The sequence below is a fragment of the Dreissena polymorpha genome, chromosome 10, assembly GCF_020536995.1.
Source record: "Dreissena polymorpha isolate Duluth1 chromosome 10, UMN_Dpol_1.0, whole genome shotgun sequence".
NCBI classification, from domain to species: Eukaryota; Metazoa; Mollusca; class Bivalvia; order Myida; family Dreissenidae; genus Dreissena; species Dreissena polymorpha.
Genome location: NC_068364.1, coordinates 10224497 through 10249221, shown reverse-complemented (window position 1 = coordinate 10249221; position 24725 = coordinate 10224497). Strand labels below are relative to the sequence as shown.

Below are 24725 nucleotides of genomic sequence, written 5' to 3'. Positions count from 1 at the left end.
TTACTAACTAGTTATGGCCAACCTTCATGTCAAGTTTCAAGACTCTAGGTCCAAGCATACCAAAGTTATAACAACTTTAACATTTTTTATATTGAAGGTCACAGTGACCTTGACCTTCAAATGAATGACCTTGAAATGACCAGTGGTCATCTGTTAATCCTGGCCAACCTTCATGTCAAGTTTGAAGACTCTAGGTCCAAGCATACCAAAGTTATACCATGAAATAAGAACTTTAACATTTTCGAGCACGCCGCCCGCCCGCCCGCCCGCCCGCCCCCCCGCCCCCCCCGCCCGCCCGACAACATCAATCTATAAGCCGAGATTTTTTCGAAAAAAATCCGGCTAATAATCTTACTGAATGTTTTATAGATCCAATTTCCCTTCCTTTATGTTTCATCAATACGGAGTTCAAATTCATTGGCATAAATGTATAATTTACCACAATTTCTCAGAACTTGTTTTGCAGCAATGCACTCATTAATATACTGGGTTGTCATGGAAATTACAATCAATACTACAATACTCACAAAGGAAAATATTTTCCTTGTAGTTATGGAGAAATTATCAACTATAACAAGCAACACACATGTCTGGATATTGGTGTCTATATAAGAGCAATTTCCTTGCATTATCAACTCTTCTCAATGTATTGTTGATAAATTTGTAATAAAAAACAACACACATAACCTGTGTGTTCATAAGAAGTGGTGAAAATAAAAAAATATTATATAGCCTATTTATTATTTTGAATATGTTAAAGCACCATTTATGATAGGAAATTGAGACAATTATAAAAGCTTTAAGAATATTTAAACACAAAATTACTCAAAATATCACAGCAGAACTCAACAACCACTGACACAATGAAACAAGAGGGCCTGAAAGGCCCAAAGTCGCTCACCTGAGATAACAAGATATTATTGGGACTAATCTTCTGACCAAGTTTCACGAAGATCGGAAAACAAATGTGGCCTCTAGAGTGTTAACAAGGTTTTACTATAGCCATATAAGGAAAAATGCCCCGCCCCCTGGCAGCCATGTTTTTCAACCAACCAGCATCATTTTTTAACTCATTCATGATATTATCGGGATCAATCTTCTGACTAAGTTTCATGAAGATCGGACAGTAAATGTGGCCTCTAGAGTGTTAACAAGATTTTACTATAGCCATATAAGGAAAAATGCCCCGCCCCTTGGAAGCCATTTTTTTTTCAAGCAAACATAATTATTTTCGAACTCATCCAAGATATCATTGAGACCAATCTTCTGACCAAATTTCATGAAGATTGGACAATAAATGTGGCCCCTAGAGTGTTAACAAGGTTTTACTATAGCCATATAAGGAAAAATGACCCGCCCCTGGTGGCCATGTTTTTAAAGCAACCAAAACCATTTTCGAACTCATCCAAATTATAATTGGGACAAATCTTCTGACCAAGTTTCATGATGATCGGAAAATAAATGTGACCTCTAGAGTGTTAACAAAATTTAGATTTTACTATTCTCATATAAGGAAAATAGCCCCGCCCCTGTGGTGGCCATGTTGTTCAACCAACCGGCATCATTTTTGAACTCGTTCAAGATATTATTGGGATGAATCTTCTGACCGAGTTTCATGGAGATCGGACTATAAATGTGGCCTCTAGAGTGTTAACAAGATTTTACAAAAGCCTTATATAGCCATATAAGGAAAAATGCCCCGACCCTTGGCGGCCATGTTATTCAAGCAAACGTAATCATTTTCGAACTCATCCAAGATATCATTAAGACAAATCTTCTGACCATATTTCATCAAGATTGGACAATAAATGTGGCCTCTAGAGTGTTAACAAGGTTTTACTATAGCCATATAAGGAAAAATGCTCCGCCCCCTTGTGGCCATGTTTTTCAACCAACCGGCATCATTTTCGAACTCGTCCAAGATATTATTGGGATGAATCTTCTGACCAAGTTTCATTAAGATTGGACAATAAATGTGGCCTCAAGAGTGTTAACAAGATTTTACTATAGCCATATATAGCCATATAAGGAAAAATATCCCGCCCCTTGGCAGCCATGTTTTTCAAGCAAAGGTTACCATTATGAACTCATCAAAGATATCAGTAAGACAAATCTTCTGAGCAAGTTTCATGAAGATCGGAAAATAAATGTGGCCTCTAGAGTGTTAACAACGTTTTACTATAGCCATATTAGGAAAAATGCCCCGCCCCCTGGCGGCCATGTTTTTCAACCAACCAGCATCATTTTCGAACTCGTCCAAGATATTATTGGATGAATCTTCTGACCAAGTTTCATGAAGATCAGACAATGAATGTGGCCTCTAGAGTGTTAACAAGATTTTACTATAGCCATATATAGCCATATAAGGAAAAATGCCCCGCCCCTTGGCAGCCATGTTTTTCAAGCAAATGAACCATTTTCGAACTCATCCAAGATATCATTGAAACCAATCTTCTGACCAAATTTCATGAAGATTGGATAATAAATGTGGCCTCTAGAGAGTGAACAAGGCAAATGTTGACGTCGCACAACGGACAAAGCACGACGGACAACGCACGACGGACGACGTACAAAAGGCGATCACAAAAGCACACCATGAGCACGTTGTGCTCAGGTGAGCTAAAAAGATGTGAATGTTAAATACATTCACTATAAATAATAATTTGTGTTCATGCCATATATTAAACATTTATGTGTTAAGCAGGTAAACCGTCATAAAATGCAAATTTACTTTCTATGTTCTATACTAAGTACATGCAACAAAAATTATAAGCAAATAACATGCACAAGTTCTTAAAATAATAATGTTAATTCAATAAGAAGCTGCAAATAAAATAATGAGCACAGTAAAAGTTATGAATTAATCTATTGTACCTCCAAACATTTCTATATCGGACATAATAGTTTCATGATTGACAACTAAGTTCTTCAACACACTTTCAGTGACTTCATTCTACATGCATAATGCGGGATAAACATTTACAGTAAATTTGCAATATATTGACCTATATTTAAGCACATTTGAAAATCAATTTATGACAGGTGTACTTATTGTAGTTTATGAATGTGTACACTATATTTAACATTATAACTTTAAAAAACAAACAGATTCTAATGTCCTTGATTCAAGTATACGATTTTCATTATACAATTTATGGAGTTTACACATTTCACCTCAGGCAATCAAAACCGACTGAGTTGCATTCAAACAATTCTATCCAGACACAAACAGACCTGTACATAACTGGAGGTAAAGAATACAAAATAAAACCATCAGTCATTACACTGCTGAAATTATGCATGTACGATAATTGTATACAGTCTAGTTTATCACAGATCAGAGCAATTACCATTTGTCAGCAAACAACCAGCATTAAAACGTACCATTTTTCTTGCAACAAAAAACAACGGCATAGCACATTTCATTTTGTTGAAAGAAGACCCTGTAATGTGTGATGCAAAGTAGTTAAATTATGCACTAAATGACCAAGCAATATTAAAATGTCAACACAATTTCCAAATTAAAACTTCAATTAAAAATCCCCATTCTTTTAAAACAAAGTTTGTAATGATATCCTGCATCAATCAGTCATAAAATTTAACGACTTACAACTAAACACCAGGACACAATACAATATTTAAAAAAATTACTCATGTTTAGAATTTCAAGTCTTTTATCACAACAAAAGCACGTGACTTTTAGACTCCAACTGCCTGTCAGTCAGACAACTATAACAAACATTCAGAATGCAATTTGCAAATGTCAGACTCTCTGACAAGCATAGGATAATTTAAAGGTATCAGGATTATTTACAGATTTGCCAGATGTCTGACAAGATTTAAACTCGAAATGACAATTTAATAAGTCTGACAATCCATTTGGAGGTTTAAGGGAGTGTGAAAAACTTAGTAACTGTCTCTGCAAAAGTTGGTAAGCTCTAGAAAAAGTCAATAAAGGTACACAAGGTCTAGGCATAATTTCCAGAAAACTGGCCCTCATATGTATTTTTTAATATTCACATTACCGGTAAGTATTAATTTGTAGTTCACTGGCAAGTTAAATGGGATTTGGTCCAGAAAGGGTTCAGTTTACCACACCTTGTGTCAAGTCATGGTTTGTGGACTTGCCCTTAGACTGTAGTAAGATCAACAAATAGTAAGCGTGGTTGCAGTCGCAACCATAACACATCATCAAACATTTTCTGTCTCCTGCACAATAGTGAACACGTCAAAGTTTGTCTGTCTGCCCTCCTCCATGATGGCCTGTTTTTGATGTATCTTGAGCACGCCCTCATGGTTGGTCCTCCAGCGGTGGCCCTCCGACACAGAGCTGATCAGGATCACCTTGTTGTACATGCGCCACTTCTTGCACAGGCTCAGGTACATCTTGCACTGCACGTACATGAAGACCACCCCACCTGTGAAGCCGATGGCCACCACAATCAGTTTGGTCCAGAAGGGCCAGAGCAGGGAGCCCGCCTCCACCTCCTCTGTGGTGCGGTCTATGAGCACGTACAGAGACCACACCACGCACGTGATGGCTATCACATGAAACGTCACGCTGCACACGACCTTACGACGCTCCTGGGGGGTCATCTCCAGCTTCTCCCACTGAAACGCCAACACTGACATGAAACTAAACACATCAGGCTTCAAAACTAGAGATTTGTCACAAAGGTAGGTGCATAACTCAGGAATAATTTATCCATGGAGAGGAAAAGTGTGTTGAAATTTATTAATTTCATAGCATGGAAATATTGCACAAATTTTCATATTCCCATCTTATTGCTTGAAGCATGTGGAAGTAGTTTGCTACAAAACTTATAATGCAGGCAGACAGGCCTAGGAGACAGATTGCCTCAAATACATCCCATTCCAGACAGAGTGCCTCAAATTGACCCCTTTCCAGACAGAGTGCCTCAAATTTACCCCTTTCCAAACAGAGAGCCTCAAATTTACCCCTTTCCAGGCAGAGTGCCTCAAATACACCCCTTTCCAGAAAGAGTGCCTCAAATTTACCCCTTTCCAGACAGAGTGCCTCAAATTTACCCCTTTCCAGACAGAGTACCTCAAATTTACCCCTTTCCAGACAGAGTGCCTCAAAAACACCCCTTTCCAGACAGAGTGCCTCAAATTTACCCCTTTCCAGACAGAGTGCCTCAAATTTACCCCTTTCCAGACAGAGTGCCTCAAATACCTCTTTCCAGACAGAGTGCCTCAAATACACCCCTTTCCAGACAGAGTGCCTCAAATTAACCCCTTTCCAGACAGAGTGCCTCAAATTTACCCCTTTCCAGACAGAGTGCCTCAAATTTACCCCTTTCCAGACAGAGTGCCTCAAATATACCCCTTTCCAGACAGAGTGCCTCAAATTTACCCCTTTCCAGACAGAGTGCCTCAAATTTACCCCTTTCCGGACAGAGTGCCTCAAATTTACCCCTTTCCAGACAGAGTGCCTCAAATATACCCCTTTCCAGACAGAGTGCCTCAAATTTACCCCTTTCCAGACAGAGTGCCTCAAATTTACCCCTTTCCAGACAGAGTGAAAAATATACCCCTTTCCAGACAGACCGACTCACACATACCCCTTTCCAGACAGAGTGCCTCAAATTTACCCCTTTCCAGACAGAGTGACTCAAATATACCCCTTTCCAGACAGACCGACTCACACATACCCCTTTCCAGACAGAGTGCCTCAAATTTACCCCTTTCCAGACAGAGTGACTCAAATATACCCCTTTCCAGACAGAGTGACTCAAATATACCTATTTCCAGACAGAGTGACTCAAATAAACCCCTTTCCAGACAGAGTGCCTCAAATTTACCCCTTTCCAGACAGAGTGCCTCAAATTTACCCCTTTCCAGACAGAGTGCCTCAAATTTACCCCTTTCCAGACAGAGTGCCTCAAATATACCCCTTTCCAGACAGAGTGCCTCAAATTTACCCCTTTCCAGACAGAGTGCCTCAAATTTACCCCTTTCAAGACAGAGTGCCTCAAATATACCCCTTTCCAGACAGAGTGAAAAATATACCCCTTTCCAGACAGACCGACTCACACATACCCCTTTCCAGACAGAGTGCCTCAAATTTACCCCTTTCCAGACAGAGTGAAAAATATACCCCTTTCCAGACAGACCGACTCACACATACCCCTTTCCAGACAGAGTGCCTCAAATTTACCCCTTTCCAGACAGAGTGACTCAAATATACCCCTTTCCAGACAGAGTGACTCAAATATACCTATTTCCAGACAGAGTGACTCAAATAAACCCCTTTCCAGACAGAGTGACTCAAATATACCCCTTTCCAGACAGAGTAACTCAAATATAACCCTTTCCAGACAGCATGACTCAAATATACCCTTTTCTGGACAGAGTGCCTCAAATATACCCCTTTTGTTTTAAAGAAGTTGTACTTTATAGATACTTCTGAGTTCAGGTTTATTTTCCAGAATCTATTGAACATTTGTAAAGACATAAAACAAACTAATACGATTTTATTTCAAGTTTGATAGCAATAGCTTGCGTGGGATGGTTGGACGGTCCTTCAAAAATGAAATAAACAAATATTTGTGTTTTTTTTAACCATGTTTAAAAAAAACACACAAGAGGGCCAGGATGGCCCTGTATCGCTCCACTGCTGAAAAAAGGCTGAAACAAATATTCTCTGCATGTGCAAATACTTAAATATAGGCCCTATTAAAGCACATGTACACTTTTGTGACCCCCTGGGCTTGGTCAAATTTAACCCCAGGGGCATAATTTGAGCAAACTTTGTAGAGGACTACTATATCTCACTACATGTACATACAAAATATGGTAGCCCTAGGTCTTAGAGTTAAGGATAAGAATATTTTTAAAGTTTTCACAAAATAAGCAAGATATAAGCGAATATAATGTTCAATTTTGTGACCTGTGGGTCAGGCTCAAATTTGACCCAAAGGGCATAATTTGAACAAACTTGGTAGAAGACTATAAGATGTTACTGCATACCAAATTTGGTAGCCATAGCCTGAATGGTTTTCAACAAGAGGATTTTTAAAGATTTCACAAAATAGGCGCTTTATAAGCGTTTATTCAATTTTGTGACCCCCCAGGGCAGGGTCAAAGTTGACCCCAGAGGCATTATTTGAACAAATTTGGTAGAGGTTTATTAGATGTCACTACATACCAAATTTGGTAGCCCTAGGCCCAATGGTTATGGACAAAAAGATTTTTAAAGTTTTCACAACATAGGCCCCATATAAGCGTATGCTCAGTTTATTGACCCCCCGGGCATACTTTGAACAAACTTAGTAGAGAACTATTAGATGTCACTACATACCAAATTTGGTAGCTCTATGCCTTATGGTTAAGGACAAGTAGATTTTAAAGTTTTCACAAAATAGGCACTATATAAGCATATAATTGATTTTGTGGCCCCCAGGGCAGGGTCAAATTTGACTCCTGGGGCATAATTTGAACAAACTAAGTGGAGGACTATACAATGTCACTACATACCAAATTGTGTAGCCCTAGGCATTATGGTTATGGACAAGAAAATTTTTCACACATTATATAAGCATATGTTCAATTTTGTGACCCCAGGGGCAGGTTCATATTTGACCCCAGGGATAAAATTTGAACAAATTTGGTAGAGGACTATAAGATGTCACTACATACCAAATTTGATAGCCCTAGGCTGGATGGTTATGGACAGAAGACTTTTGAAGTTTTCACAAAATAGGCCTTATATAAGCACATGTTCAATTTTGTGATCCCCCGGGGCAGGGTCTAATTTGACCCCAGGGGCATAATTTGAACAAACTTGGTAGAGAACTATAAGATTTCACTACATACCAAATTTGGTAGCCTTAGGGCCAATGTTTATGGACAAGAGATTTTTAAAGTTTTCACAAAATAGGCCTTATATAAGCATATGTTCAATTTTGTGACCCCCGGGGCAGGGTCAAATTTGACCCCAGGGGCATAATTTGAAGAAATTTGGTAGAGGACTATTAGATGCCTCTACATACCAAATTTGATAGCCATAGGCCCAATGGTTATGGACGATAGGATTTTGAAAGTTTTCACAAAATAGGCTTTATATAAGCATATGTTCATTTTGTGACCCCCGGGGCAGGGTCAAATTTGACTCCCAGGGGCATAATTTGAAAAAATTTGGTAGAGGACTATTAGATGTCTCTACATACCAAATTTGATAGACCTAGGCCCAATGGTTATGGACAAGAAAATTTTGAAAGTTTTCACAAAAAAGGCCTTATATAAGCATATGTTCATTTTGTTACCCCCGGGGCAGGGTCAAAGTTGACCCCAGGGGCATAATTTGAAGAAATTTGGTAGAGGACTATTAGATGTCTCTACATACCAAATTTGATAGCCCTAGGCCCAATGGTTATGGACGAAAAGATTTTGAAAGTTTTTCACAAAATTGGCCTTTTATAAGCATATGTTTAATTTTGTGACCCCTGGGGCAGGGTCATATTTGAACCCAGGGGCATTATTTAAACAAATTTGGTAGAGGACTATTAGTTGTCTCTTCATACCAAATTTGATAGCCCTAGGCCCAATGGTTATGGACGAGAAGATTTTGAAAGTTTTCACAAAATAGGCCTTATATAAGCATATGTTCATTTTGTTACCCCCGGGGCAGGGTCAAAGTTGACCCCAGGGGCATAATTTGAAGAAATTTGGTAGAGGACTATTAGATGTCTCTACATACCAAATTTGATAGACCTAGGCCCAATGGTTATGGAAGAGAAGATTTTGAAAGTTTTCACAAAATAGGCCTTATATAAGCATATGTTCAATTTTGTGACCCCCGGGGTCGGATCAAATTTGTCCCCAGGGGCATAATTTGAAGAAATTTGGTAGAGGACTATTAGATGTCTCTACATTCCAAATTTGATAGCCCTAGGCCCAATGATGGTTATGGAAGAGAAGATTTTGAAAGTTTTCACAAAATAGGCCTTATATAAGCAAATTTACATTTTTGTGACCCCCGGGGCAGGGTCAAATTTGACCCCAGGGGCATAATTTGAACAAATTTGAAAGAAGTTCACCCCAGGAACATTCCTGAGAAATTTCATCATTATTTAACCAGTAGTTTAGGAGAAGAAGATGTTTTAAGGAAAAGTTAACACACGCACGCACGCACGACAGACACAGGACCATGACATAAGCTCCGCTGGCCTCTGCCCAGTGGAGCTAAAAATTCTTTTTGGGTGGGGGTGGGGGGGGTGGAGAGCGGGGTATAATGTAGGGGTGGGGTCATTTATTAATTATCTTTCAAAAATATGAAAAAAAAGGAAAACAAAATATTATTTTTTGGGGGGGAGGCGGGATTCTGTGGTGGTGCGTGAGGGATGGTTTGGGTCCATTGTGGTATATCAGGTAAGTGTTCTTTTGTCAAAGTATCAATCAAATCTGATCATAAATAAAGAAGTTATGGCAATTTAAGCAAAATTTATTAATTTGACCTTGAGAGTCAAGGTCATTCAAAGGTCAAGGTCAAATTCAACTTGCCAGGCACAGTACCCTTATGATAATAAGAAAGTATTTGCAGTTTGAAAGCAATAGCCTCGATACTTTAGAAATAAAGTGGATGTAAACACAAAATTTAACAAAATATTAAAAGTAACTAAGTCAAAAAATGGCCATAATTCCGTTAAAATGCCAACAAGAGTTATGCAACTTTTCCTGTACTGTCCCCTTATAATAGTTAGCGAGTGTTCCAAGTCTGAAAGCAAAAGCTACAATACTTTAGGAGTCAAATTGACCAAAACACAAAACTTAACCAAAAGTTCAATTATCTAAGTATAAAAGGGGCCATAATTCTGTCAAAATGCCAGTCAGAGTAACATAACTTTGCCTGCACAGTCCCCTTATTATATTTAGTAAGTTTTGCAAGTATGAAAGCAATCGCTTTGATACTTTAGGAATAAAGTGGACCTAAACACAAAACTTAACAAAATTTTCAATTTTCTAAGTGGAAAATATTTGAGGTGGTACGCAAACTTTAACATAGATTTATCAACAATATGCATATTCTAAGCGAAAAAATGGCCATAATTCTTACAAAATGCTTGATACAGTTGTCTGCTCTTGTTAATAGATTCGGGTCATGTTGGTAAAGAAGTATGCAAAATATAAAAGCAATATGTCAAGGGACAAGTGGTACGCAAACTTTAACATTCACGTGCACGCTCACGCCGATGCCAAGGTGAGTAGGGTTACTAGGGTAGCTCCACTATATATATTTCATATAAAATAGTCGAGCTAAAAAACTAATTTTTGACAAGGTTTCCAAATAGATATTTAAGGAAAACTGCCTGACCCATTGACAGTCATATTTTTCAATGGACCTTAAAACAAATGTTGAATGTGAAAGAAGTATGTACACACCTCTCGGAATGGTTTTGTTTTCTTCGTCATCTGGTACTCAAAGTGGCAGAGCTCACAGGAAAGTTTGTCAGAGCTCTTGATCCACTTTTGTAGGCAGGCCTGATGTACGAACTTCAGGCTGCCAGAGCAGAGGCAGGGTGCCACCAAAGGGGAGTCCTTTAGGATCTCACAGCTGTCACACTGGCAGATCCGACATGCGTCCATGTTGGACAGCGAAGAGTCACAGCGCTCTGTTGGCATTGGCGTTGGTGAGTTCGGGTGCAAAGTCTCCTGTGAATTAAAATATTTGTATGCAGCTGATATCCGAAAACGTTGTGACAAAAAATGTTCATTAAAGTGGTTCTCCTTTTGTTTTATAATTTTCAATATATTTATTTTTGTGTCAGTTGGATTAGTTTTTTTATCCGCATTAACCATTGAAAAATTGGCACTCACAATAAAAATTGCTCATTATGAGAAACTCTCCTTTTTAAGCTAAAAAACTGTTGCCAGATGAGAAATGTCTTTGTACAATGTTTTGCTTGATTTGTGTACTATTGCCTGCAAAAAGATTAAAGGTCAGTGAATATTTACCATTTATATTATCTTTCCACAAAATTAATGAAAAGTCAGCATTAAGAACACCTCGCTATTAAGACCACTTTTCAAAAGTCCCAAAAGTGGTCTTAAAAGGGAGGTTTCACTGTAGCATTTACATGGAAGCTAGCTACCTATGCTATTTGAGACGTAGAAAAAAGATTTTAAGGTTTAACTGTTTTGCTTTAATAAATGTGTTTTTTACTTTTAAAGAAAGTCTTTAATTCTCAAGGTGTAAATTTCCATGTCTTCATTCAATACAAAAAGTATCATGATGTGTAAACTTTAAAGTGTCTAACCACTATAACACAGGAAACTGGAAACATTCATTGCCTGCTAATCATGACATAACTACACGCAATAGTTAGAATCCCATTGACTAAGGAGTAACAGCCCCTTCAAACCTGCTGAACCTTCTAGCCCCAATCTCAAGCTCACTTGCTCTCGGGCCTTGACAGCAATTGAGAAAGGTGAAAATATCCATTTTTAATTCAATTTGTTTTTTCTGAGCTTCATTATTACATTTACCAAATTAATCTTGTTGAAAGACAAGATAAATAATGACACTTTTGGGAATGTCCAACTTACAGGAGACTCAGTACAATTAGTGTATAAGCTGATAACACATTCAGAAATATGCTGAGAAAAGTCATATCCACAAGGCTTAACATTTCAAGATTCCCATTAAAACACAAACTCAGTGAATGTAAAAACAGCAAGGTCTCATTAAACGAGGACTAGTGATTCAATTCTTCAGTTGGGAGACCACAGTTCCTACTTTATCATCTTTACCCAATCACACAGAAAATAATGTGACTCGTCTTAGAAAAGAATAAACCCTTGGGCTGACTTTAATAAATTGTTTGTTTGGAGTTACCCGACCGACTCACTGAAATTCCTGCGACTCAATTTTTTTTAAGCCTTCCATGAGTCTTTTTTTTTTTCATTCACGAAAAACTGGCCATCGATCTTATTTCGGTTTGCTCGTTTTTTTCTTTCTGCTCATTTATCTTTGATCCTAAAACGCTTGATTTAGGTGCGCTTCGTATTTTATCGTCAATTTCTACACGGTTGTTGAAACATGGCCTCGTCGAAGTCATTTTTGGAAGACGATGAAATAACTTTCTGCGTTTCTGTCAATTTGCAAAGCAGAGATACTAAAAAACTAGTTGTATCAAATTTAATTAGAAAATTTTCCAATCAGATAACTTGGCGATGTTTTTAAAATTTCAACAGTAGACAATGAGATTCCAAAAAATTGTTCAGATAATTTTGAGAAATTGACTACAATGTCAATTTTGTCGAGACCGTCGGCTTCGGTTGTGGAACAGTACCGACCTGGTGTGCACAATCAAATCTCTGTTCTGACAGACTTTGATAAAACACTAAAATATGTTTTCATCAACCTTGCAAACAATGAAATTGAACAACCATCCACTTCTACAGTTGAACAAAATGCATTTGTCATTCTGATGAGTCAGAAAAAACGTTTGCCATCCAAACTTTTCTGTGGATAAGGATCGCTTCACAGGTTTGTAATTGACATTTTACCAGGAAATCTTTGAATTCTTTGTGTTTTAATAAACTCTTTAAGTTTATTACATGTATTTATGATCTATTAGTTCTGATACATGTCTTGTATTATTATGAATATTTAATTAGTCTACCACTTGATCATTCAATAATGACTTATGTTACACCAAATTGACAGTGTTTTTCTGACATGGATAATACCTGCATTGGGTTACCTCTGTGAATAAACAGACCAGTTCACTGAAAAAATAACAGGATACATATTAATACGGCTGACATTTTGGCTTCAACAACTGTTTTTGACCATACAAGCATGGAACATGTTTAAATTAGTTTTGTGAGTAGATACACGACTCGCACATGGCTAAAAAGATCTGATTGGACAGTTAACCTAGTCATCAATTATTCAATACTTCAAGCAGTTATCTCGTCAAATTTCACCACTGTATGGTACAGTAAAATTTCTAATGATATCAAAGTATTATATAAATGTCAGTATGAAATGGAAAACTTGTATTTCTATTTGTAGAACAAGATGTGTTTGTGAAACACAATGTCCCCCTATATGACGTTTGACCTTGAAGGATGACCTTGACCTTGACCCTTCACCACTCAAAATGTGCAGCTCCATGAGATACACATGCATTTCAAATATAAAATAGCTAGCTTTAATATTACAGAAGTGACATTACATGAGCAATTTTACCCATATATTTGACCTTGAAGGATGACCTTGACCTTTCACAACTCAAAATGTGCAGCTCCATGAGATACACATGCATGCCAAATATCAAGTTGCTATCTTCAATATTGCAAAAGTATTCCTAAAATAAGCGATTTGGGCCACATATATTTGACCTCTGACCTTGAAGGATGACCTTGACCTTTCACCACTCAAAATGTGCAGATCCATGAGATACACATGCATGCCTAATATCAAGTTGCTATCTTCAATATTGCAAAAGTATTCATAAAATGAGCGATTTTGGCCACATATATTTGACCTCTGACCTTGAAGGATGACCTTGACCTTTCACCACTCAAAATGTGCAGCTCCATGAGATACACATGCATGCCAAATATCAAGTTGCTATATTCAATATAGCAAAAGTTATTGCAAAATATTAAAGTTGGCGCAAACAGACCAACCAACCAACCAACCAACAGAATAACCAACCAACAGACAGGGCAAAAACAATATGTCCCCCACTACTATAGTGGGGGACATAAAAAGATCAAATGTACAATACTGTTGTCGATCAATTCACTGCCGTTGAAGCTAGTTTCCCCAAGACCATGTCGGAGGAAGACGAAAAGAGACATCTTGGGATAATTGTCGATTGTCTATCGTACATAGATGGTAGTCATCACAAGCTAGAGAAAGCGGGCATAGCCATTCCAAAGAGGTTTGTATGCACATCTGACATGTCAGACCATTGAACTTAAAGAAATTATTTGATATAATGGACAATGTTTCACTTTTTTTTTGGTTAATAAAATGGATTGAATACTATACAGCATGTATTAAATATTAAAGAGTTACCTTTTTGAAAATAAACAAAAATAATATTAAAGAAATAATAAAAACTACATTTAAAAGAATAGGAATGATTATTGGTTCTTAAAATATTGATGTCAGTTGATTTCATAGATGACAAATTTGTTTTGTTTTTTTAAAGATATTAAACAGAAAAGTCAAACAAAAAGTTTCAATGTCAGATCATGAAAAGTATTATATTAATTTTGTGACACAGTGATCAGATACGCATACACCTTTTAATAGTATGCAAATAAATAGAAACGGTTGTCAACCTGTCAGATAGGCAACTGTTGTCTTTTATTTCAATTTCGCAGAGTACACTGGGTACAACAATTACAAGAAGAAGCGCAAGGCTGCCCCGCAGTTGAGTTCTTCCCAACTGAAACGCCATTCAGCTCTTATGTTACGACTGACCACAGCAGGATTCGCTCAGTCTTGGGGAACACTTAAAACTGATTTAGAAAGTTTGGCAGAAGCTGTGGATTCCTATGCGTCCTATTTGGAAACTCAAAATGACAAGCAAAAGTATAGACAATCCCTGTCACAACCAGTCAGGCAGTTCGGTGATCATGCTGTAGTCCAGACATTGTATGCATGCAATGGGCCGATTAAACCATGTTACACTCTACTTGACCAGGTTTTAAAGGAAACTGAAGAATATACCCCAATATACTTTGATGAGACTATTCATATTAATGAGCCTTTCAAAGACCACGTCCAGAGACACAGATACATCAAAGATATGGCTTTATCATTTGAGATTGACAGTCTGACGTACTGTCCAGGAGCTAGCTTGACACAAACAGTGTTTGTCTGGAGAGTTCTTCATGAAAGGTCCCCGTCTGAGATGATGTCATCTGCAGCCCGTATACACAAAAAACTGGAAAGTAAAATCGGGGAATATCATACACGTGAAATGAAAAGGGAGTTCAGCTTAATGTATGGGAACATTGCTGCCATAAAACCGCATGTGTTAAGAGCAATATACTCGGAATTATCACTCGATGCATCCGTCAATCAAAATGTGCCCCTTGACAACAGATTTCAACATGCCATACTGAATGATGATCCAGAGATGCTCGTAGATTTAAGGTCACTGAATAAAGGAAGACCTGATGAAACATTCAGTGTATTCTTTGATCAGTTAGAAAAAGAGATAGAGTCAATCACAGCTGCAGATGAACGCAGGCATAATATTGAACATTTCAGCGAGTACATATCAGTTCGTGATCTGATTGAACAAACTGCCAAAGAATGTCCGCAGGGAACTGCAATTCCAAGTGAGAGCACTGTTTTGTTTGCTTTTGTTCCTAAAAATGCCTACATAAACACCGCCAAACTGTACAAAGGAAGAATAAACTTGCAGCACAAGATTCAACTAAGACAACTGCTACAGCCCATATTGATGAACATTACTGTGCTGCTATTTTCAAGTATATGAAACAATATGCAGTCATGAACAGAGACCTGACCAGCTTTGTTTGCCTTGATGATAAATCCAAACTTGATTTTGGGGAGCCAGGTATGGCCTTGTTAAGTGGTGTTCGTGGTAAAAAAACACTGGTACCAGTCAGCTCAGCTCTGGGGTCATTGGACCATGACATCAGTTCTAAAGGCTCTTTAACTCCATCTGTTTGTCTTGTTGTCGATATCCCTGAGCAATGTGATGAGAGTTTCTATCGCGGCCAGGTTCATGTGACCTTAAAGGATTCCATATTCGAGCCATCTTCGCCGTTTCGCCATGCAGTTGAGTTACGCGACATCCTGCAGTCTCCACAAGGTATCAGCCCCAAACCATACCTGTTCATGTGCACAGACGGAGGTCCAGACCACCGTACTACCTATGGTGCAGTGAAGCTTTCCTTAATAATTCTTTTCAAGACTCTTGACCTTGACATACTGATTGCAGCTAGAACAGCCCCTGGGCACTCTTGGGCCAACCCAGCCGAGCGGATTATGAGTTTATTGAACTTGGCGTATCAGAATGTAGCACTACACCGCGACAAAATGCCATCTGACTTTGAACAAATGTTGAGAAGCTGTAGTTCTATGGTTGACATCAGGAAAAAGTCCGCAAAAGAAGTAAAGCTGCAGGATGAATGGACCAAGTCATTACAATCAATGATGTCCTTGTTGAATGATCGCACCAAATTGGTGCTGTTGAAGGAAAAACACTTTGAGACTGGTGTTCCTGCAGCTGCTGAAGACATCAAAGGTTTGAATCCCAAATCAGGCAATACGTGGACCCAGAGTTGATGATCGGAAAGTATACAAAGAATGATCTGAAGAAGCTGGCTCAGTACCACCAGTTCATGGCGCTTCACTGCAGGGAAAGGAACTACATTTTCCAGGTATTAATTTTAATTCATTGTTAATACATTTTTTTACAGTATCATTTCCCTTAATGCACTTAAAAGTAATTTTTCCAAAGGTGTAGTTACAGATATAAATTTGAAGAGTTAAGAGCATTCTTGATATTATGTCCAAAAATACATTTACTAAATGTCAAGGTAATTTATTTTGCTAAAAGGTACCCAATATACTTGAGTGGCATCATACACACATGTGAATGGCTATATTAATTACTGTTTTTGTTTGACGCAGCTCAATTATCCTTTTTTTTTATCTGTTGAATATGAAAACAAAATTTATTGTACTAGTCTTCCATTTCAGTCATATATATGATGGTAATGTATTAAAATTATTCATTGTGTGTATCTTATTCTTCCATAATTCAAAGGTTACCCATAAACATGTGCAGTAGCTCAGATTTGCTAACAGGGATTTTAATTTTCATGCAGGACTCAATTTCTAGTTGAATATGTATACAAATTATATATATTAATTAAAATTTAAGTACTTCTGTATACAAGTCAATAGTTGTTTTACAAAATGAATCTTTTATCAAATACATCTGGAAATGAGACCTGCATGTAATTGAAATTGTCAGTATCCAGGGCCCTCAATCTGTCAAATCCACGGCCGAAATTCGGCCGCATTCCCCCCCTAAAAAGTATACTTTTTTCCCCTTTTTTTGGGGAAAAATTCCCCATAAAAAAAAAAAAATAATCTTTTTTTTTCTTTTTTTATTGATAGATGTCTCATGATTATTATATCTCAATTCTATTTTAATTTAATCTTGTCAAACATACTAATTATGAAATAAGCAATGAATATAGTGCAAACATGTACAAATGTAATAATTAGATAGTAAGTAAAAAATCCCCCAAAAAGGGAAACGCCGTGAAAATTCCCCCTGCTATGGGTAGCGACCTGCTTCCCCTAAAATGGATTGAGGGCCCTGGTATCATATATACTATTAGTTTGCCAAATTAATTACACAATTGTTGAAAACTAAGGTGGTGGTTTTATTCCAAGCTAGTAACTGCTGGACTGTGTATGTATTGTCCCTTCTGTGTCTTTCAATAAATATTTGTGAAAGTGTAGGAATTAACCTTTATACTCTTTCTGCCATTAACACTGTATTATGTGAATTGAGAATAAGACATCAAACTGGGAATGGACATCAGGTTGGTGATTTTCTCAATCAAAACTATTCATTTCATGACCTACATATATTTTTGTAATATATTATCTATAATTTAAGCTTAATAAGAAATTTTCCATGACTTTTTCATTAACAGTGATTGAATTTGTTTCATTTAAAGTGTATTTTTAAACCGTGTCCATGCGCGGCATGGACACAGTTTCATTTCATGAGGATTTTTTTTTTAATGAATAAAAAATCCAGTTTTTAAGTAAAATCAATTTAAATGATGCTATTATATATGCAAGTATATGTTTTAATTATAATTTGTAAAACAAGATAAATGCAACATATAAAACTGCATATTATGCACTTTTGATAAAACACAATTTATTCCCAAATTGATGTCTTATTCCCAATTCACATAATACAGTGTTCATTGTACTTTCTGTAACACTCTTCACACTTGTTCCCTTCATATAGCCGGCTTTTAATTGATGCACTGCATGCTTGACTATTACTCACTAACCATCATAAAACAAATTGTTTGATAGAATAAAAAAAAGAGTACTATAAAACAGTTTCCTGTATTAAGTTAAATATACCAAGTAAGATATCTAAAGACGGTTTTAATTGTATAACAATTTTCTTGAAATTTAGAAAATGTGTTCTTAATATTGATTGAATAGATGAGCCAGCGCCTTATACCATAGCCACAAAAAACTAGGCAAGCTTTTAGGCACCAATATAATAAATTAAGTATTCATTTATAAAATTTTAAATATGTTCTCTCAGGTTCGAAAGTGTGACAACCGTAATTGCTGCACTGCTGTTCGAGCCCAGTCTGGGGAAGTTCCCTCCTTCCTCCCTGATCCTATGCTGAAGCCAGACAAGGAGCACTACAAACCACTTGTTGATGTTCTCGGCTGTGAGACAACCGAAGCTGACATGCCATCTGGGAACATCATGACTGTAGCTAAAACAGCGGAGGAGCTCCAGGTTTGCTTTTATCACAAACTTCAAAAAGTTACCCAGAAAAAATTAAGACGTGTCAGAGATCACAAATCGGGAAATTTAATTATTTGCACAAATTTCATACAAGAAATTTATGCTGTCAGAAATTGATAAATATAAAAGATTTTAACTTTCATATTTATTTCTAATATTTATGCTACATTAAATAACGTTGTGAATCGATTTAAAACTTCTTCATACTAAATGACTGCCTTAAATATAACATTTTGTTTTTAGGGTTGTCCCAATACAGAGCTTGTGGTGCAGAATGTACGCAGCACTGTTTCATGCTTCGAGTGTGACAAGCCGCAGTGTATCTACATGTATAGCAAAAAGGCCCTCACGACAAGGGAGGAAAGGTGCCTGAAATGCCTGCTTGAGAAATACACATACAGCTGTGGTTCAGTCATAACACCTGATGGTATAACAGTTACACATGTATATTGAATTTTTTAAACATTGAATATTTAACCTTTTTTATCTAGTAATATTAATACAAAGTAATTTCTGGCTGGAAAATTGTAATGCAGGGTTATGTGCAAACAATGAGTGTCAAGCATTGTTGTATCTCACCAGCTCTGCTGAAATTCTACCTACATATGCTTACATTTTCTATATATTATAAATTAATGCATACAAGACAACAGTCTGAAATTCTAATATTTTTACTTTCAAAGTATTATTAAGAAAAGCATTAAAGACAACAAACTAATATAACTTTTTAACTTTTATTGAACAATTTATTTGTAGGTGATTCACTGCAAGGGAAGATATTTGTTAGCCTTCAACTGGGCTGTAGGTCCCCCATTGAGAAGACGTACTACTCTTCACACTTGGCCATCAATAAAGACTTGTGTTTTCATTGTGGCACAAGTGAAAACACAGCACGTGATGAGGAGGACGTTGCAGCTTACCGTGTGGTGTTCCCAATTTGCAACCCATGCAAGGCTCTGGGAAAAGAGACTGTTAAAAGACTTCCAAAGAAAAAGTGACAATATGTACATGTACATCTGACAGTGTTAAACATGAAAAATAAATTTTCATAGAAGTCGGTTTGCCTTTTAATTATGAACAACATGTCCTTAAATACACCAAATACCCTATAGGGTTTATCATATTTGTATCATTTAATACCATATAGCAAAAAAAAACAAAAAAAAAAAACCTACCTACCTACCCACCTTCAGAAATCTGGGTCGGGTAACTCCAAACAAACAATTTTTTAAGGTCAGCCTTACAAGCACATTTTACAAAGCATGATGTTGACAATATTCATTTGCACTTTCAAAGCAAGAAATCTTGGAGAAAAACAAATTGACAAGATGAAATGTCATTCTCAAATATTGAATGGTTGTTCCTTATCTAGAGCAAACAGGCATTTTGTTTTCACATATTGGAGAAATTTTCAATTGAACAATCGGTTTGTCAAATTTGAAGTACTGTGAGACCATTTATTTTCGCAGCACAAAATGTTGTCATTTTTATAAAAATGATGTTTTCGTCAGCACTTAAATTCGCCAATTCCTGACTTTGCAAAAAAAATTAAAAATGCTTCAGTCAATATCCGATTTGTTTGTAAAACATGTTCGAAATATAAAACGGATGCGATAAATCGTAGTGGAGAAGGAGGGAGGACACTTGGGAGTCACTTGCAGGAGGTGGGGCCTGTTTGTCACATGTCAATATACTAGTCTTTTGTTATCAGGTGTTCAGTAATTGGCCCCCATTAGGTGTATAATTATTATGATAAGCGGATTAGTGGGACCGAATAAACGTAAACGAGTGTTTGAAACAGTGAAGCCAATTGCCAATAATTATTGGTCTTATTCATTTATTATCATGGCCAAACTCATATCAATCTTACCTTTATCGGCACAAATTAGAAAAGGTGCGAAGATTATTGGTTAAAATTAGTGTTCGCAAACTATTTGGTCAGTTTTCAATAGAGTTTCCAGAGTTTTGCATCGTAAATATTTGATAATTTAAGTACAATAATTTGTCTGAAATGTCACTTAATAATTTCAATGAATTTAGCAAATTTAAATTAATACACTAACTCCAATATAACGCGGATGACGGGGTCCAAGTCCCGATAAATGTGTTTAAAAATTTCATAAACACAAACATACGCCATTTTTCGGGAGTGTAAAATTAACAGTGCATAATGGGACAGCGGTTTCATAGGGCAAAGTTCAGATTTAATTGTAACAACCAATGGACAAGTGAGTTTAAATTAGATTGAATGCAATAGGATACAAAGCAATGTTTTATTGTGTCATACTCAGTCATTCGAAAAAGTGCTTCCCGGTGATTTCCTGAAAATCACGCAAAAATAAAAGTGAATTTCTGTAAACAATTACCCTACGTTTGGATGGAACTAATCGTCATGATAGCTAATAATACTAATATCTCTTTACCTGTTACGTTTTCAATTGCTACAAGTAACAATGATTTGAAACATGTATTGTAAAACTTGTCAACGCTGTCAATGATTAAAAAGATTAATAGCCCATAAACGAAGCACAAGCTATTTTCACACCTGTATTGTAGTTAAACGCAAACTACCAAACACAAATCAATATGTTCTGTATTAATTTGTAATCAATGCGGAGAATATATATAAGTCAGGTGTTGATCACACATCATCATCTTTTAATTTCGTTTATTGTCTTTGAACTGGATCCGCTGCGTGGAGGCTGTATAATCTGCTACAACATTGAAAAACACAATACACACAATGAGTAATAAAGTTGTTAACAATTAGCGCTAATCATTACTATTCTACCAACACGAAGTCAACGCAGTCGATACAGCTGAACTGCACTCACGTTTTAGAGCAATGTCATGTGTCAGTTAAGAACACTGTGTAATCTACACCCTTTTGTGTCAAAACCGGATTTATCTTGATTATGAAACAGACGGTTACTAAGTGCATGTTGCTCATATTTAAACTTTTATACTGATCAATTATATTTGGGGTTTATGTTCTAGGTTTTGGGTTTCACAGAGCTCCAGATAAGGGTCGTATTTTCGTAATTACGAATTATTTTCAAGTCCGTTACGCATTTATTTTAAAATCTTGTCGTACCATTAAGAATTACAAAATCAAGTTACGAATATTATTTTTACATCGGTTCGTATCAATTTTTATTGAGTTCTTTTCGTGTATTAAAGATCTTTGCGGTGCTTATATAGAATGGTTATCGGGTTTGTTTAACAAAGCGCATTTTTTCCAACAAAAGCGGCGTATACAGACTATCTGTCAAAAAACAATGGCGGCGCCCAGAGCGTCTTAAAAAACTGCAAAGCGTGCAAAAACACGCTTTTAACATATTGTACGCAAAGTGAGCCGAAGTTAAATGTTTAGAAAGACGTTATAGAAAAGATCTTATACGATGTTGTATGTTCAGTTGGTGACACAGTCGGAAAAGCTAAACAAAAAAGCGAGACACGACGGGTCCAAACTTAAACACACAAAAAAACATTGAACGAGTGGAAGGGACAAGTCCCGTAGCTAATCGTTGAAAAGATTGAAGGGGAGACCCGTTTTAATTGTGAAATATGTAAAAATTCATCTAAGGCATGCCATCTAAGCACAGTATGGGCATATGAAGGTATTTGAAAAATAAAATTGTATAATACTGAAAAGACACTGTTGAACTCGTATTAATAAAGTTGCTAGTATGTTTATTTTGATTTTTTTGCATGAAAATAACCATTATTATTTATTTTTAGGTCATTTAGAAAAAATAAGAATTATTTTCCAAAACTTAGTAGTAACGTTAAGAATAAAATTTCAGAGTTAAGAATTCTTTTTGAAAAACTGGTAGTAATTTAAGAATTTCACAAAACCTTATCTGGAGCTCTGGTTTCATGTTCTAGGTTTTGAGTTTTATATTCTAGGTTTTGAGGTTTAAGTTATAGGTTTTGGGTTTTATGTTCTAGATGTTTGGGTTTATTTTCTAGGTTTAACGGTAACTCTGTGCTTTAACAGCCTGGGGAAAAGCCGAATTAATAAAGTTTACGTATTTAAATACAAATATTTGTTCTTCATTTTTGTTTGCTCAGTTTCTGTATGAAATTTATTATACATCATTTATGTTCGACTTGGACGTATTAATAAAAACAGGTACAACTAAAAACACTAATGATTATGTAACAACATACGAAGCTTTGTAAGACCACATCATCCAGGGTGCAGGATCAACAGGGTTAACAGGGGTTTACACACAGGCTTGACAGAATGTAAAAACACCAGTAAGAACTTATTTTTTGCAAATATCTTAAGTTATAAAAATACATTTGCAAAAATCTTAAGTGCATAAAAGACAGTTTTGATTGAAATTGAAGTCTGAAATTTGGGCCAACATTTTGACAGGAGAGAAAAGATGTAAACATAACTGTGTACATGAATTCTGTTCACATCAAATTTTCGGTCATGAACACAGGCTTATTAAATAAAGTAATTCTGATGTTTTTCACATTGCCTTAATAAGCAACAAGAGGACCATGATGGCCCTGCATCGCTCCACTGTTTTTTCTTTGTGAAAAAACGTGTAATGCGCATGGGTTGAAATGTACTCAAGCATGTAACTTTCTCTTTCTATCCCTCGTCCCACTGGGAGCTTAAAGTTGGAAGGATGAGCATTTTTATATATGGAAAAAGTTACTACCGTGTTAACTAAACAGACAAAAAAGCCTGGGAATTGTTGCACAGGTCCTTTGCTTATAACGTAGGTACATTTATCTCTCCAAAAGATATTGTCGTTCTTTCTTTTTCACATATTTTTAGATGCTGAAGATCAAATCTACGCATTTGATTTGAAACAGATTCACAAGACCCATAGGAATCAAAATTCCTTAACCCTTTACCAAACAACACATTTTGGACTTTCCCAATTTGAAAGAGGTTGCAGACGTCAATTGAATTAAAATGGAATATGAAGAAAATTATCAGGTAGGGTAGAAATAATTGTGATAAAAGGAGAAATTGCTCATCAACCCACACATCCCTAAGACCAACAAGCCTGAGAATATTATGATAATTTAAAGATTATTTCTTTATATTTATAAATGTATTTAATTAAGTAATACATTTGACTTCTAAGATCAATTCATAACTTATATTAAGAAAATTATAAAATGGTCAGAAATATATATGGATTGTTCAGCAATTGACAATCATTTCAACAATTCATGATCAGTCATGATTCACAAATGGAACAATGAATCATTAGTTATTAAAAAGCAGCATATGCGATAGTTAAGAACATTGCACTTCATTAATTTTAACACCTTCTCTTCGATACAAAGTTTGAGTTTACAGTGCAGTATCATATATTGACTTTCCTTGAAATAATTATGTTCGTGGAAGCTGTGTTTTTAAAATCAATAATATATTATTAAACTGGTTTTAACACTATAAAAAAGACATGAAATTAACATGTCATCCAAAATATATTCATCCGGATATATGGTCACTTTTCGACATAATTAAATAAAACCCGACTTTTTTCAGTTTATAAGAAATGATTCATAACACATGTTCTTACTTCAATGCCTTTGTAAGCAGTCACCATCTGACCTAAAATGGCACTAAATGACAGGGTTTTATCTCATGTTTACAAGATGTTGATGTTGTTGTTGGTCACAGCCAAACAGCCGCAGTAATCTCCACTGGTAAACGTCATATGTTCAGTTTTGTGACCCCTGGGGCCCGGTCAAATTTGAGCCCAGGGGAATAATTTGAACAAATTTGGTAGAGGACTATAAGATATCACTACATACCAAATTTAGTAGCCCTAGGCTCTATAATTAAGAACAAGAAGATTTTTAAAGTTTGCACAAAAAGGCCTTATTTAAGCATATGTTCATTTTTGTGACCCCTGGGGCAAGGTCAAATTTGTTCCTAGGGGCATAATTTGAACAAACTAAGTAGAGAACTATTAGATGTCACTACCTACCGAATTTGGTAGAAATAGGCCCAATGGTTATGGACAAGAAGATTTTTATAGTTTGCACAAAATGGGCCCGATATAAGCATATGTTCAATTTTGTGACCCCTGGGGAACGGTCAAATTTGATCCCGGGGGCTTAATTTGAACAAACTTGGTAGAGGACTATAAGATGTCATTACATACCAAATTTGGTAGCCCTATGCCATAGGGTTAT

General features: G+C 36.4%; 1 protein-coding gene across 6 annotated transcripts in view; it reads right to left on the bottom strand.

The window, feature by feature from the left end:
• Positions 1–351: 351 nt before the first annotated feature.
• LOC127847498 (E3 ubiquitin-protein ligase MARCHF8-like) overlaps positions 352–24725 on the bottom strand; it is a 68459-nt gene continuing 44085 nt past the window's right edge. For all 6 annotated transcript variants that reach the window (XM_052379500.1, XM_052379503.1, XM_052379502.1 and 3 more), the window contains 2 exons: positions 10405–10674; positions 352–4611 (listed from right to left, as the gene is read on the bottom strand). In XM_052379500.1, the coding sequence (XP_052235460.1) occupies positions 4192–4611; positions 10405–10674 (690 nt within the window). In that variant the 3' untranslated portion in view covers positions 352–4191. The remainder of the gene's footprint in view (positions 4612–10404; positions 10675–24725) is intronic.